The 16574-nt window shown below is 40.1% G+C and overlaps 1 protein-coding gene across 7 annotated transcripts in view; it reads right to left on the reverse strand.

Annotated features, from left to right (window-relative positions):
- The window catches only part of CACNA1E (calcium voltage-gated channel subunit alpha1 E), a 3100882-nt gene that overhangs the window by 229426 nt on the left and 2854882 nt on the right, over positions 1–16574 (reverse strand). For all 7 annotated transcript variants that reach the window (XM_069641436.1, XM_069641438.1, XM_069641434.1 and 4 more), the window contains 3 exons: positions 10126–10191; positions 8277–8368; positions 5130–5295 (listed from right to left, as the gene is read on the reverse strand). In XM_069641436.1, coding sequence (XP_069497537.1) covers positions 5130–5295; positions 8277–8368; positions 10126–10191 — 324 coding nt within the window. The remainder of the gene's footprint in view (positions 1–5129; positions 5296–8276; positions 8369–10125; positions 10192–16574) is intronic.

Genomic DNA, 16574 nt, shown 5'->3' on the forward strand with positions numbered 1-16574 from the left:
CAAATATCATACACAGTAGACACAACATAAGTACAGAAATACATAATGCATACAAATATTAGAAGATATAATATTCCGTCCAATATCCATCGCTTGAGCTAAGTACATATACGCGTTCTACAGGACGGTCTCCCTGTACTGTCCTGCCTCTGCTGTGACTTATTAAACTTCTGTGGCATTTGCCGTGGAGTGATTGTTACATTCCTCTTCTTAGGCATCTCTGGACCTGGTGTGCGGCCCCCTCTGCCTCCGGCAGTATATTTCTCTCCTCTTATATATATACATATATACAGAAAGAGGGAGGGGTGTAGACCATTTGAAAGCGAGGGAGTGTGGAGAAATGGGAGAGAATAATAGAGATTATGGTGCACAGATTACAATGCTGCAGGCCTTATATGAACATAGGTGTATCTCTTACACACACAGCCTGAGCTCTAGATGAGGTGCATACTAGTCTTATTTAGAAATTTAAACTCTGATTGGGAGTGCATCAGGAATAAACAGCATATGCCCCTTTCAATGTATCATCTTCGATGCAGAGCTGTAGACACTTGTGAAAAGCTGTTAGTATGAGGGCTCAAATGGGAATGGGGACGTACCAGGTCCGGGTCCCGCGAAAGGGAATTACCAGGCCCTCCAAGGTCGGAATGGCCCGGTAAGTCCCCTTTTGCGGGAACCAGACCCAAGTTTGGGGGTGCCATTACTAAGTAAAGTGTATGATGAACAGTACATGAGTTTGGCTTTGGCCAAATACTTTTGAGGTCGGTAGGTCCTGTTTCCTGATGCAGTTAAGATTGACTTTTGAGGTGAAGTCATGTTTGAAAACATCACTTCACCTCAAAAGTCAATGCAACTCATGTACTGTTCATCATACACTTTACTTAGTGACGGCAACTAAGTACACTTCAAGTCTCAACCATAATGTAACTCTCTTCGAATATCCAGTGAAAGCAACTTTCGAATATCCAGTGAAAGTAATCCAGGACATTCCAAGCCACCAATACTTTTCGCCAACTATACCTTTCTTGCAAATCGGAATTTTCAACTCAACACTTAGTGCATACAACTAAGAACATTATAATTTTGAAACTGATCGAATTTTACTTCAACATTAGTGATAACAAGTCAACCAGGACTCAATCCTCAACTTAGTGCATATCAACTAAGAACAATACGATTGTGTATGGAAGAACATTAAACTTTGTCAAAACTTCAATCTGAAGTAGAGCTATTTTTGCTCTGATTTATGTTCTACCTTTTTCTTATCTTTGTTACCTTCTCTAGGCTTGACTGTCCTATATATGCCTACAATTAATACTTGTAATTAAATATCTAATTTTTTTGAAACTAACTACCAGTGTCATTACCTCATTTTGAGAAGCGTGACAGGAGGGCTTTTCTTCTATTTTCCTAGCTGTTGGCCTACCTGACTTCAACTTTTGGTCCACCCTCTGGACTCCATAGCAATCCTCTTAGATCTGATCATGGATATCTGATCGGCAGTTCTTCCTCTTATCCTCTTTGCATTCCTACTAAGTGATGTTCACCAATCAGGAATGGCCTGATTAATGTCCGCACCCTAAACAGGTTGACCTGGCAAGTTTGTCATGTACTAAGGCCTTACACCAGAGGAACCTTTACTTATGGGAATCCAAGCCCAATTACCTCGTAGAAAAGTAGAAAATACTTTTCAGAATAAAATCTTTCTCCTTAAACCAAAGTTCCTCATTACTGACACGTACCCATGCTATAAACCTGGTAAAAGGTCAGTCAGTAATTGCTCTAGTCCCCTATCCACAAAGATGGAGCAGTGCTTGTGGGACAGTCTATGATTGCAACAATTCAGGAAGACACTATTGCCCCCATCACAATCAGAAATCATGCTTTATGGAAATAGCATCGACATGATATCAGCCAACGATTCACACATGAAGTCCTCAAGTTGCCACCAGCTGCAGCAGCACATAATCATGGTCTCCAGGTGCCATTGTTACTTGCCTTTCAGGATTAATACCAACATTCAGGAAGATACGACTATTAGAAACATCCGTCAGGCAGCAAGAACACTACCCCTCTGAACAAAAAGGCTGCATCCAACACTGCCACAACCACCATGCACAAAACTATCAGTAACTGTCCGAATCATATGCAGACCTCTGCATCCACAGGGGCCAACGGGAACTTGAACAGTGGAGACTCAGGTGCATGCTCAATTTCAGTATTTTTCTGTGTCTTTGACTGACCACTCAGAACCCCAACACAGGTCCTGAATCCCTTCTCATCCTCCAAAAGCTGCTAACTAATGACTCAGGGAGGATAGGTACAGTGTTAAGACTGGCATCCAACGTGGCAGCCAGCCCCCTCATCACATGATCAGAACCCAGCAGTACCAACAATTTGTTAAATAACACTTATTATTAGAGTTGTTAGACGCTGAAAAACTGCAGCAAAAGCGCTACATGAAAACCTAACAATATCATTATTATTATTAATAATAATGCAAGATTAGTGATAATAAATAGCCACAACCTACTTAGCACAATTGAGCTCAAAACTCCTACGATCATTGGTGTCTCTGAAAGACAGCTTAAAGAAAACGTCACCACCATTCTTGTTAATATCTCTATCAGTTTGCTACAAGCTGCACGTAGCTACCAGGACTATAGACCTGGGTTGGGATTATCAATCAATAAAAATACTATTATACAGAGTAATAATGCATACAAGTTCGCATAATAAACATGAATAAAACATACACCAATGCATATCCAACAATGGCATCTTGGAAGTATGTCACAGACCATTAAACTATTTGACGACATGAGCATTGTATAGTCCAGCTCTTGAGCATTGGTCGACCCCTGATTGTCTCAGTTGCTTAATTCTCAGGTAAAATATATTGGTAAAAAAAAAATCCATAGATAACATGTATAAACATCTTTAAGCATCAGTAAATACATCAAAGCTGGTCTAAATTGATGAAATCACAGTGCCTTCAGTACAGGCTGGGTGTAACACACCTTTCGTTTATGTATGGTGGCAAACCAGGAATTAGTGTGTAAGCTGCAAAGGGGCAAACATGTTTCTCCCCAATCCACACTATGAAGAGCAGAACTAACATTGCCGGATTCACTTTCATGAACCATCAGCCCTTCCAAGACCTACAACACATTTGAATAGCTGCCATTAAAATGCACAATCAATGGGAACAAAGTCATCCCCATTTAGTCGGTCTGTGCTGCTCCCCCCTCGCCTCCTCCAGCTGCAACTTGTTTTCCCCCTACGGCTGGACGGACCTGCCTGTCTCTAAACTCCAAACTCTTTGGGCAACATCTTGATCAGGGGAGCCTTAAACATTTGGATTGACGATCCTCTCAACAAATATGGAATGGTACTTGTCACATAAGAATATTAACAACAAGAATACGATGTACCACTTAAATAGTGCTCACGAGAAATTGAACTTGTATCTTGGGGGTTACTATTGTTATTGAACTCAGTGCTACTCAATGTATTGACCCCAGAAGAATGAAGGGCTGAATCTGACCTGCCAGGATACCAATATGGGGATGCAAGTTTCACACATATTCAGAGGCAAGCAAATATCTCTGGTGCTATTTTAGTGGCTGAAACATGGCATTTGTCCAACTGGGCCTACACACAAAGATGGCCAAACTCTGGACACCATCTTCTCATTTGATGTGACCATCATCACCCTGACCACTTCCAACCAATTTTGGTTAGACAACTACCTCATCATCGACCAAGAGAACAACACCACGCCTCGCGCCTTAGGAAATATAACACTCAGTTAAGCTCCCATCACTAAGTTCATAGCAGTAGTATAATCACCCACAATATCTTTAGCAAAATAACCTTTATCCCTGAAGAAGAATCACCAGGGACTAAAGAAATCCTGAGTCACAGCATTGAATATTAACCAGTAAATAGAAGGGAACATGCCATCCTCATCCTAAACGGTTTGAGAAGACCTCAGGAAACCTTAGGATGCAAGGGAGAAAACTGAGCGGATTTGGCATGAAACTGACTAAGATATGAACAAACTAGCTTGCAAAATACAATGAACACACACTATTGCACAAAAGGAACGAGTGCTGTCACAACCTGACTCACGCGTCATCTAATATGACCTCCAACAAACTCAAGTACTACAACAAAATAAATAACTGAGTCGCTGCAAATAATGGAAAAATTGGCTCCGACCCAAAAATGTACAGATAACAATGCAATCTTCTTCCCTGAAAAAAGTAACTGACATCAAGGGTGGACGTGAAATGTCTAAAGGATTTACGAACCTCCACGGGCCCTTCACACTGTGGCTTTCTTTCCACATTCTCTAATATAAGAGACATCAGTCATGAAAACTGTGAATTATCTAAAAGCCTCCTGAGCCTCGAGAGACCCATGCAAACTTTTTTTTAATTATTTCTTTAAATATTTTATTTTGTGGTTTCATCACTTAAGGCCTATATAAGCAACATTTATAATGATATGTCACACATAGACAAGCAACACTGCATCTTCCCCACAGCCACATTCTGACAATGTCAAGGCAATCACTAACTTTTCTAAATGTCAGCAGCATGACACATAGGTAACGAACCTTGGATGGAAAAACATTAAGAGACTAAGCAACAGGCAGGGGGAAAGGAGGGAGGGGGCTAGAGGATGGGGGCATTGAGGAAGAGGCAGAGGTATTTGGGGAGTGGGGCGTAAATACATGGCAATTTGAAGGTCCTGTCCATGCTGATTCTAGCAGTGGCCTGCGGTACAGGAAACAGTAAAACTCAGATTGGAGGACTGCGGAAGACGGCTGTCAAGAAAGCTTGCACATTAATATATTAATATATTCTGCGAGGGTCCCACAGATAAAATAGAGTTAGGATTAGATGGATAATATTGGCACGGGCTATTTCTTGAAGGGTAACATGCTTCTAACCTTTCCTTTTTAAGACCACAAGCAAGATGTTGGATATCATTATCCCTTATTGGTGTTTTGAATCCATCTTTTACTTTGTAGTTTTTTGGATATTTTGACATTACTTTCCTCATTATCACATTTGCATTTTGTTATGGCAGCCTTTTAATTCAGAGCGTATAGAACTTACCAAGAAGGAGCAGAAGAAGATAAAGGAGACAAAGTACACATATGCTAGATCCGTTCCGCAGCGGTCTCTGGGGCTTGGTCCAGTAGGTGCAGTCGTGTCTGGCTCACAGCCCTTGTCACCGAGACACGAGAGCATGATCTCCTGCCAGGCTTCTCCTGTGGCACTCCTGGGGAAGGATCCATGACATATCAGTAAGGCAGAGAGCAGATCCACAAAAAAACAGAACAACGTAAGTAACCCCCAAGCCACAACATAAATATACATATATCCATATTATAGGAGTCAAGCGTCCAACCACATCAATAAAAGTAAAGCATAGCAGGGACATCAACATCAACATTTTAAAAACTTCCTATGTAAAATTTTGAGCTATTCAAGCTCAAAATTCGCAAAAGCAAGCACATGGGCGCATCCATTTTGTGAAATGGATGCCCGCCTGTGCAGGCTTTTGCGGCACTAATGAAGGAAAAGCCAGCCAGCTGTAGTAAACAAAAGCTACCGCTGGGTGGCTTTTCCTTCACTGGTGCTGTACGCGGAGGACGGGGACCGGAGACCAGAGCAGGAAAGCTGCAGCTGAATCTCGGTAAGTGCTATTTATTTTAAAAAAAAATAAGCACTAGCTGCATTTTTTTCTAAGTTTTCCGGGCTGGAGGAGCCCGGAAAACTTAGAAATAAAACCGCAGCTTTAAAAACGTTGTATTTATGTTTGCGGTCGCTTTTGAAGCGACCGCAAACATAAATACAACGTTGTGTTTGAAAACGCTGCAGTTTTTCTTTCCGAGTTTCTCAGGCTCCTCCGGCTCGGAGGAGCCTCAGAAACTCGGAAAGAAAAACCGCAGCGTTTTCAAACACAACCGCGTTCTGCCTGCTGTGGCTATCACTTTGGGTCTCCGGTTCTCCCCCAGGGGAGCACCGGAGACCCAAAGTGAAAGCCAAGGCAGGCAGAAACACAACGCGGTTGTGTTTCTGCCTAAATCTGCTTTCCCATTTCGGGCTCTCGGGCTTCCCACGGGGGGCCCCGAGAGTCCCAAATGGGAAGGCAGATTTAGGCAGAAACACTGCAGCAATTAGCATTTCCCATTTGGGGCTCTCGGGCCCCCCGTGGGGAGCCCGAGAGCCCCAAATGGGAAATCAGATTTAGGCAGAAACACTGCAGCATTTAGCATTTCCCATTTGGGGCTCTCGGACCCCCGTGGGGAGCCCGAGAGCCCCAAATGGGAAATCAGCTGTAGGCAGAAACACCGCGGCATGTAAACACAACCGCGTTGTGTTTCTGTCTGCCTTGGCTTTCACTTTGGGTCTCCGGTGCTCCCCTGGAGGAGCACCGGAGACCCAAAGTGATAGCCACAGCAGGCAGAAACACAACGCGGTTGTGTTTGAAAACGCTGCGGTTTTTCTTTCCGAGTTTCTCAGGCTCCTCCGAGCCGGAGGTTTTCAAACACAACATTGTATTTATGTTTGCGGTCGCTTCAAAAGCGACCGCAAACATAAATACGTTTTTAAAGCTGCGGTTTTATTTCTAGGTTTTCCGGGCTCCTCCAGCCCGGAAAACTTAGAAAGAAAAACCACAGCTAGAGCTTATTTTTTAAAAAAAATAAATAGCACTTACCGAGATTCATCTGCAGCTTTCCTGCTCTGGTCTCCGGTCCCCGTCCTCCGCGTACAGCACCAATGAAGGAAAAGCCACCCAGCAGTAGCTTTTGTTTACTACAGCTGGCTGGCTTTTCCTTCATTAGTGCCGTAAAAGCAAAAGCCAGCACAGGTGGGCATCCATTTCACAAAATGGATGCGCCCATGTGCTTGCTTTTGCTAATTTTGAGCTTGAATAGCTCAAAATTGTACATAGGAAGTTTTTTTTAAAAAGTGCTAGTATTATTTTTTTAATGTTGCCTATCTATTTTTAAAATAACATTTTTTACTGGACTATCCCTTTAAGTTGATAAAAGCATAATTTAACCACCGCACCAATTTGAGAGTTTATGCTGCGGTCAACATCCCAGGTAACACCAGGTTTTCACTTTAGTGGATATGGTGACAGGAGAACTAAAAAAAGTGAGGGGTGCTTTTTCAGAAGATGCTTTTAGTCAAGACAAAGTTTTCTGTTTTGTAACAATTGTGCTTTAGACAGTTGCTGTGCATTCAATGTTAGTGTGCAGTGAGCCCATTTTGTAAGGTAGGTAGTCTCCTGCCTAGTAATTCACAGGTAGATGTGTGTGTCGTCCACGTATGATTGGAATCTGTTTTGGCGATTGTCCAATAAATCCATGAGGGGCTTCATGTAGAAATGGTAGAGATGTTTAGTTGCCAGACAACTAACCAATCATGGAATAAAACCCAGATGGCCCCACACTGTACCCTGATATTCCCAGGACCACTGGGCATGATGTGCACCAGACATAGGCTCTGCTTTTTAGTTCCCTGTAGTAGAACGGAAAACAAGACATGCTCACTAAACCCAACCCTGAGGAATCAACATCATAAATCTGCTATGTAGTAATACGACCATGAGGATCATGTACATTACACACAAAAGCAGAAAGATAACCCATGTGGCCCATCATCAAAAAAGACCAGTCCCAGTGTGCACTACGTCCACGTCTAGTGATGTTTTACACCTTGGTTAGCAGTACATGAGGACTCAACATCATTAATAGCACCGCCACTATTGGACAACGCACTATCTCAGGGATTCATCGCCACCCTTAAGCAAAACCATTAACAAAAGTAGCAAAATCTGTGTGCTGCGCCTACCATCTCAGAATGACCACAGTGTATAAGCCTGGCATACTATGTTAAATAATGTTAGGGATTTTTAAATTCCTGTCAACCACTGTGCAGTCTTTTGCCGCCGGATGCCTGGTATGCTCAGCAAAATAAATTTAAGCGTGACATAAGCTTTTTGCCACTGGAAAAAGCAGTTTTCAATCAATGTTATGAAGATAGGTTACCCCAGAAAATTGCACCCAACAGCTACGTGGAGAGCGATGGTTAAATCATCCCATGAAATAAAATAAGGGGACAAGCAGGGTTATGAAAACGACGGTCTTACATACACGCAGAACAGATTGCTTCCACAAAAGCCTCATAATGATGCAAAAAAGGAACATGTAAATCAACAAGCACACATATTGGGTACATTTGTTTTACCTGAACAGAAGCATCAGGGAACTGAGGAACGTTCGGAAATTGTTGTGACGGTTGATGTGGCTGTTTTCATCTAGTTTGATGTTTCCAAAAACCTAAAACAGGAAGAGAGAAATACCAGAAACATCTCACCTATAGTACATTAAAAAAATGCTGGCACAATCCACTGCAACATTAGGATCATCAATGACAACACCATCAGCGACACCCTCCCCAATGACATCCCCAGCAGAGACGCCATCTTCTGTGAGAACACCACAAGAGACCGATCTAAAATGATACCATGACTAGTGATAACATCAATAGTAGCCTCCCAATCGATAACTCTGACATTATCAATTAAATCATCAAAGGCGATATGTAGCAAAGGCAGTATGAAAAGTAACATCACCACCAATTATTTAATTATTTATGAATTTACATATTGGTGCTTTATACCACGCTGCAAACTGCTCATTGAGCTTGAGGGTGCCATTTTAGGTAACACTGTCACAAATGATAACAAAACTATTTAGACTATTATTGAGTATAGCAGCGCATCTGAGACCTTATGCCTAAGGATATCAATGACAAAACCACAGGTATAGACCTCATAGCCCCTGGCGTTGTCTACAAATATACATCCACAAGTGACCAGTAGCAGCAAGTCTGTCACCAACTAGAACATCAGTACCAACTAGTCAATGAGTAGTGGTGACATGATTAATAAAACTGTCAACAATGATATAATCGAAAGTGGTGCCATTGCCAATGTCATGACATGTAGTAATCTGAAAAAAGGATAAAATGAGCAGTGCTATAATAATCAATGGCACTGTTAGTAGTGACATTATATGATATCATAGCCAGTGACACCATTACCAACAATACCAATAGGCTGGCACTCACTGCAATAGCACAGTCCATAGGAGAACCATTAACTCCAATCACCACCAACAACAAATTGAGTAACATTATAAAAAATTGAGCCATCTTCTCTGACATTATCACTGAAAGCAACGTCTGCACTAATTGCCAGAACCAAGCACACATACATCAATGGAACCCTTATTAATTGTTCTGTCTGCCCAAACACCATAATAATTGGTGCCATAACCATCTCTGGTGAAAACATCCAATTATGCAATCAGCAGAGAAAACACTAGAAATGATATCATCCACAGTGATCCAGAACTCAATGACCCCCAGCCTATGTGAAAATATCACCAAATATACAGGAACAAAACGCCAATGATTGAGAGACAAACAGTCTCAGCAAAGAGATTGGGAAATCTGGAAATGCATTGAGCTATGAAGAATTTATTAGAATTACGACTACTATTTCTATTTTTCATTCTTCTTGCAAATGTTTGTACTTCACTTTATCTCATCCACAACTTTTTCCTTTGGTCCTGGGATCAATCCATGTAAATTTACAACAACATATACCACTTTCTATTCTGGACCATAGCAATGTCTGGCCATTTTCAAACTCTTAAAATGTTTGAGTAATTCATTACACACAGCGGTGTCCTTTGCATGTGTGCCAGACCCGTGTCTGAATCGTGTTCATGTAGAATACCATATATCCAGGCACCACTAGAAATGATAACAAGCTCACCACTAACAGCACCTGCATTTAAATCATTACCTTAGTGAACACATAGTCAAAGAACTGATCAGCAGAGACATCTCCTTATAGTATATCAAAAACAATAACATCATTATTCACAGTACCATCAGTGATGACATCACTATCAATGATGCAATCCACATTACCCTATCCACAATTAAGCCATCCGCAGTGACCAAACATCCGTAGTAAGATCTGCAGCAAAACCACCAACAACTAGGGCAGAAAAGGCCTGCTCACCTGCATCCCAATGATGGCGTAAATGAAGAAAAGCATTGCAATCAGGAGGCAGACGTAGGGCAAAGCCTGTAAGGAAACAGCACAGCGTAAGCAGGTTTAGAAGATATGTGGCATTTACAAAAAGGGAATAGCGATTACAAAGGGCATGTAACTTTACACACACTCCCAGATACAAACACAAACATACTATACTCTGCTTTTCCAATGTTTTCATGCTGAATTTGTATGCAATCATACGAAGACCACAACCAGTCACTGTTGAATATGCAATAACACACAGCCACAGATACACAGTCACAGATATATACATACACTCAATAATAACCTCAGAAGCTGAGCTGCTTCAAGGAATACAGACATTAAGATGTATTAGCTTAGATATTTATTTAACGTGAGTCTAATCGGAAAGTGGGATCTTAGTAATGACACATTTTTTTAAAATTTTTATAATTTTTATTGTTTAAGATAATAATGATAATACAAGTGTTTGCAAGTTACAGACATCAAGTGGAGCTTATAACTAATGGATAACAATATTAACTAGCAAAGAAATTGAATTACACCTTAAATATTCATTAAAGAATTGAGTTATTGTACATAGTTGATGGAACATAGTTTATATAAGCATAGAAGCAATATAAAATAAAAACAAATTGTTATAAAATGTCTGCAAGGAACTAATTGGGGGAATTAGAAAAGAAAAATGGGGAGACATACTGGTAGACAGACAAAGAACATACTAGAAACAAATGGGAGGAAGGAAGGGGGAAGGTGGGTATAAGGTGTTATTTGATCAGATTGTTATTACAACTGTAATAATAATATATGACAGGCTTATGAGTGAGATTATAAACAGATAGGTAATAGATTGAATATAAGTATGTAGGTTCAAGTACCATGCACAGTTACATTGAAACAGTTGAGAAAGCGGATAAAGAAAACACATTTAACATTGTATCTAGGGATTGTATTCAAATTGCTAGCCATACACAATTCCATTTTATGAATGGGACAGATAGAGTTCCACCATCCTCTGGTAGAGAGAGATCGCAAGTCTTTCCAGTTAGCTGTGATACATTTCAAAGCTATGCTAATGAATAAATCATAAAGTTTGGCTGAGTCAGGGGAGATGTTTGTTGTTAAGGTCAAACTTCCTAAAAAGACATTTAAAAAGGATAACAGAATATTGACAAAGAAAATAAGCTTGATGAACTTCCAAATGTCTTGCCAAAACCTGAAAGTAAATGGACATTCAAAGAACATATGTATATATGAAGCAGGAGTCAGACCGCATGACCAGCATTTAGCATCATGATTAGGTTTAGCCTTTGCTAGCTTAACAGGAGTAATAAATGCTCTATGAATAAAGAAAAAATAATTTTGTGTTATATTTGCTGAAACAGATATATTTTTGATTTTAGAGAACAAACGGAACCAAATATGATCATCAAACGTGCATCCTAAGCCATATTCCCATTTAAGACGAATAGAGCAAACTTCAAATGTTGAGGTGAGCATATTATAAAATTTTGAGGCTCTCACATCATTGATCATGGTAAGCTGTAGTAGTCTGGAGAAAGAACCTCATTAGAGAAGTGATTAAGTGCATCTAAACAGGAATTAATTAACTAATTAACTTAATTAATGTACTGAAAATCTGCTTTGGGAAGGGCAAATTTTGATGATATTTGCTGAAAGGAGAGAATGGAAGGACCATCAATAATATGTTGAATGAAGCTAAATCCTTTCTTTTCTCCATGATCTGCGATTTAAGGCATTGGTATTAATCACAATATTCTTGTTATGCCATATTAAAGGGGAGAGGTACTTATTGGGAGTTATGGTATGAGGAAGAGAAAGGCTTGTAGGGCTGAGACATGCTTTAATGGGGTCCAAGACATTCATGGATGTATGTTTAAATATGTAGATGAGGTCAGTGACGTTGTAAGGGTAAGCTGGGGTTTTTTCTAAAGTGCACCATGTGGGAGTATCAGAGATTTCAGGATCTGCAAACCAGTGGCAGGATGGTTTTAGGAGAAATGCAGAGTGGTATAGCTTGAAGTCTAGAAATCTAACCCCACCCCTTTCATAAGGTGCTTTTAGTTTGATTCAGTCAATTCTCTTACTTTTTTCTTACGCCCCATAGAAAGTTTAGTAAAATAGACTATATAGATTTGAAAAAGGAAAGAGATAGGGGAACAGAAAGAAGCTGTAGGTACTATAGTACAATAGGGGAAAGCATAATGTTAATTGTATCTAGACGTTCCCACCAAGACAGGTAAAGGGGGGACCATTTGGTTGTTAGATCTTTAAGAGTGTCCAGCAAGATCTTAGTGTTGAGTTTGACAGTGTCTTGGATTGTGGGGGCAAATTGAATGCCTAAGTATTTAATAGAGCCACTACACCATTTAAGACAAAGGTGTCAATTCCATGTTTATAGCAATAGGAGTGTAGGGGCATAATTTCTGATTTCTCTCTATTTAATTTGTATCCTGATATTTGACCAAACTGAGATAGAGCATTAAGTAGATTGGATAGGTGAAGTCTGAGATTATTGATAGGAATAAGGATATCATCAGCATACACTGCTGCTTTTTTAGTACATGAGGCACCCGCAGGAATGCCTGGGATATTTTTTATTGGATCGTATTAGTTCCAATAATGGTTCCAGTGAAAGAATATATAGTATAGATGAAAAGGGGCAGCCCTGCCGAGTTCCTCTGAGTAGAGGAAAGAAGGAGGATGTTTGGCCATTTAGATAGAGGATTTGGGGGATGAGCAGTGAAGTTTGACCAGGGCGATAAAATTATCGCCAAATCCGTGCCAGTGTAGGGCTTGAAACATAAAGTTCCAATTTACACGGTCCAATGCTTTTTCCGCGTCCAATGCAATGGCTGCGTAGCCTTGTTTACCTTTTTTGTTAATGGCATTAAGTTTCAGCCTAGCATTTGAGGATATGTTGCATCAGTTGGTCTGATTTAACGAGAGCAGGGAGTGAGGATTCAATTCTGTTTGCTAGTATCTTTGCAAAAACTATGCTTTCAATGTTGATGAGGGAAATGGGTCAATAATTACTGGTGATTGTAGGGTCTTTATCTGGTTTAGGGAATATAATAAGTGATACTTCTGAGAATGAGCCAAATGATGATTTTTGGGATATGAAATATGAGAATAGGGTTTTAAGTTTTGGGGCTAGAACTTTAGATAGGTTAATGTAGAATTCAGTGGATAATCCATCAGGACATGTTTCTTTCTCTTTGCCCAAGCCGTTAATAGCTTTAATAATCTCAGAAGATGTAATGTCATTGTCTAGGTGGGAAAGTTCTGTTTGAGGGTATGATGTTCGGCTGATATTATTAAGAAAGGATTCAACATTTTTATTAGGAATAGGACTTTCGGGGGTATATAGATCTACATAGAACTTACTAAAGCAATCAAGTATATCTTCTGAACGATGATGAGATATGCCATGGGTATCCTTGATATGGGAAATATGAAACTTTTCCTTTTTAGTTTTTAAATAAGAGGCAAGCATTTTGCCAGCTTTATTTGATGTTTGATATATTTTTGTTTTATATTTAAGTATTGTCCCAGCAGCAAGTTCTGTGATTTCTTTATTGATTTTGAAGCGTAACACTATGTCCTGACGAAGGTTGATCGAGCTAGAGTCTAGAAAGTAGCATTGCCCAGGTTGGGTAAGTTGGGAATAAAGGTTGTCTAGGTGTTTTTTTCTTAGTTTCTTTTTTTTACCTGAGAAGGCCATAATGTGACCTCTTAAAGCTGCTTTAAACGCATCCCAATTATTTACAACTGAAGTGTCACGGTCTTGATTATTTATGAAATATTGTTGGATAAATGATTGAACAGATTGAGTGAACTGTGGATCCTGTAGAAGGAAATTATTAAATTTCCATCGGCTAGTGGTTTTGTTCACATATGAAAGACAGAAGGATGTAATTACAGGAGCGTGATCTGAAATAATAATATTAGAGTTTTTAGAATCTACAATGGAGCCAGAGAGGGTTTTGATTGTGAAAATATAATCTAGGCATGATAGTGTATTATGTGGGGGTGAATGGAAGGTATGATCTAATTGTGTGGGATGGGATAGCCTCCAAGTGTCAATTAGTCCTGTTTTGGCTAGACAATTCACAAGGGATTTATGGGTTTTGATTGTTTTAAACATACAGCTGGATTTTCGATCCAGAAATGGATCAAGGACCTGATAAACATCCCCACACATAATCAAATTGGTAAATAATAATAATTTGGCATTTATATAGCGCTACGAACCCTCAGGTATCTGAGCGCTGCTTATTATTACCCACAGTGTGTGGTGCTCATTTATCGACCTCGGAAGGATGAAACGCTGAGTTTGGCGCTGCCGGGATTCGAACCTGCGTTCGCAGGCTCTGCACTGATGTCAAAGCGAGCGCTCTACTCGCTGTGCCACTTGACCGGCTAAAGTTGTTTTTAAGTATCCTTTGTTTGATAGAGATCCAAAAGGTGGGATCTGGTAAAGTGGGACCATAAATGTTTAAGATAGAGAAGTGTATTTAATCAATTAAAAGTTTTACCCAAACCCATCTTCCATTAGTGTCAGCATCTTGATCTAGAATTTTAAAGGGTTGTTTTTTACTTATTAATATAGCAACGCCATTCTTTTTGGATACTGCTGGACTGGAAATAACCTCCTTAACCCAAAGGGACTTAAGCTTCATTGTCTCTCTGCTGAATAAATTAATTTCTTGTGTACATGCGACCGATGGCTTAAATTTGTTTAGGTGAGATGTCATTTTACATCTTTTGATGGGATTCTTACATCCTTTATTGTTCCATTTAATACACTTAAAGATCATTTAATCATATAAGTATGATGGGCATGCATCTTATACCTGTAGTACAATATTAGAGTCTGAACCATAGTAATGTGGTTTGAAACATATATACCCAAACAGTGATACGAAAGGATAGTACATTGGCGATCAGGGAGAGGAGTAGGGGGTTTGATCATAGACTGAGAGAATATGAGCAATGAGACAAGAATGACTTTAGAGATCAAACAGGACATGGGAGAAAGAACAGGGAAGAAGGATGTAACAGGGATAGGTAACAGCAAGTGGGTCGCCAAAAGGAAAAAGAACGACCACAGTGGAAGAAGAACGCTGTGAGAGCGCCCACCTCCACTTGTTAAAGTAATTGGGTAATGATTGCATTAAGTAAGTAGTAAAAAGGAAAAAACCTGAACATGTCATGAGGTCAAGTTCTCAAGTAATAGGACACATTGAGGCACTTGTGGGTGAGGAAGTGTCCATGTCATCACTTTTAATGGATTGAATGAATGATGTATATTATGAGGAAAGGAGGAAGCAGATAAAGCAATGAACCTATGGTGTTGAGATGAAAGCTGCTAATGTTATCTGTGATCAGGTAAGGAGCTAATATTCAAGGCTGTATAAATTGTGCATGAGCACTATAACAGAGAGCCAGAGGCAGATTCAGTAGATTCATTGCAATTATTAACGTGGCATACAGTTATAATTCTTAGAGGAGAGAAGTATTTAGCACTGAGCCATTTGATTGCTTTGAAATATACTAAAGGGAGGTAATATTTATGCAGCTTATTTACGTTAGTCTTTATGAATATGTTCCACCTTTTTTATCTCTCGTCTTTCCTGGTCTTCTTTTAACTTTCTTCTCCTCTGCTAATTCTCCTTGTATATCTCTGCTATTCCTTTCTCCTCTTCCTTCCCCCCCTTTTTTCTCTTTAAATTTCCTTTTCTCCTCTGCTTTCCTCCCCCTCTTCCTCTCACCTTTTTTTCCTGTTTTTCCTCTCTCATGTCTGTCCTCGTTGCTCTCCTTTCCTCTTTTATATATATGTATATATCCTTGGCTAATTGCTCTTCTCTTCTTGTTTCACCACAGGTGGCATTACCAGGTAGATGATGTTCCTGATGTAAGGCCCAAAGCTGGCACGTCACTTGAAACGCGACGCCACACCTCTCCACATGAAGGGCGGCGCGCTTCAGAGCAACTCACGGAGCTCCGCGTCGGAACACGACACGCTTCTAGCGATGCCAAACTGCTTCAAAACCACTGCAATGCTATACAGACCAACAAGGCGGCAGGAACCGTTAATAAAAAGGTAAGTAATGTAAAAAAAATAGAGACTTAATACAAATTCATATTTTTGTGAGGCAGAGTGGCTCGTTTAGGCGGCCATCTTCTCCGGTGTTCGGCCACGCCCTCCTTCAATCAACTTACATTTTAGTGTGTGCTTAAGGAAGATAGAAAACACTGATGAAAGAGTCACGTTTCCAGCAACGCGTGTAAGGATCATTGGTGATCTGATGGATGCCTAGATTGCTGGAGGATGAGAGCTCTATAACTCAACTACCATTATCAACCATTTCGCCCTTCCAATCTGACTTTCTTTTGATCTATTCAAA

This window comes from Ambystoma mexicanum, chromosome 1q, assembly GCF_040938575.1.
Source record: "Ambystoma mexicanum isolate Mex_15411 chromosome 1q, UKY_AmexF1_1, whole genome shotgun sequence".
In the NCBI taxonomy this organism is placed as follows: domain Eukaryota; kingdom Metazoa; phylum Chordata; class Amphibia; order Caudata; family Ambystomatidae; genus Ambystoma; species Ambystoma mexicanum.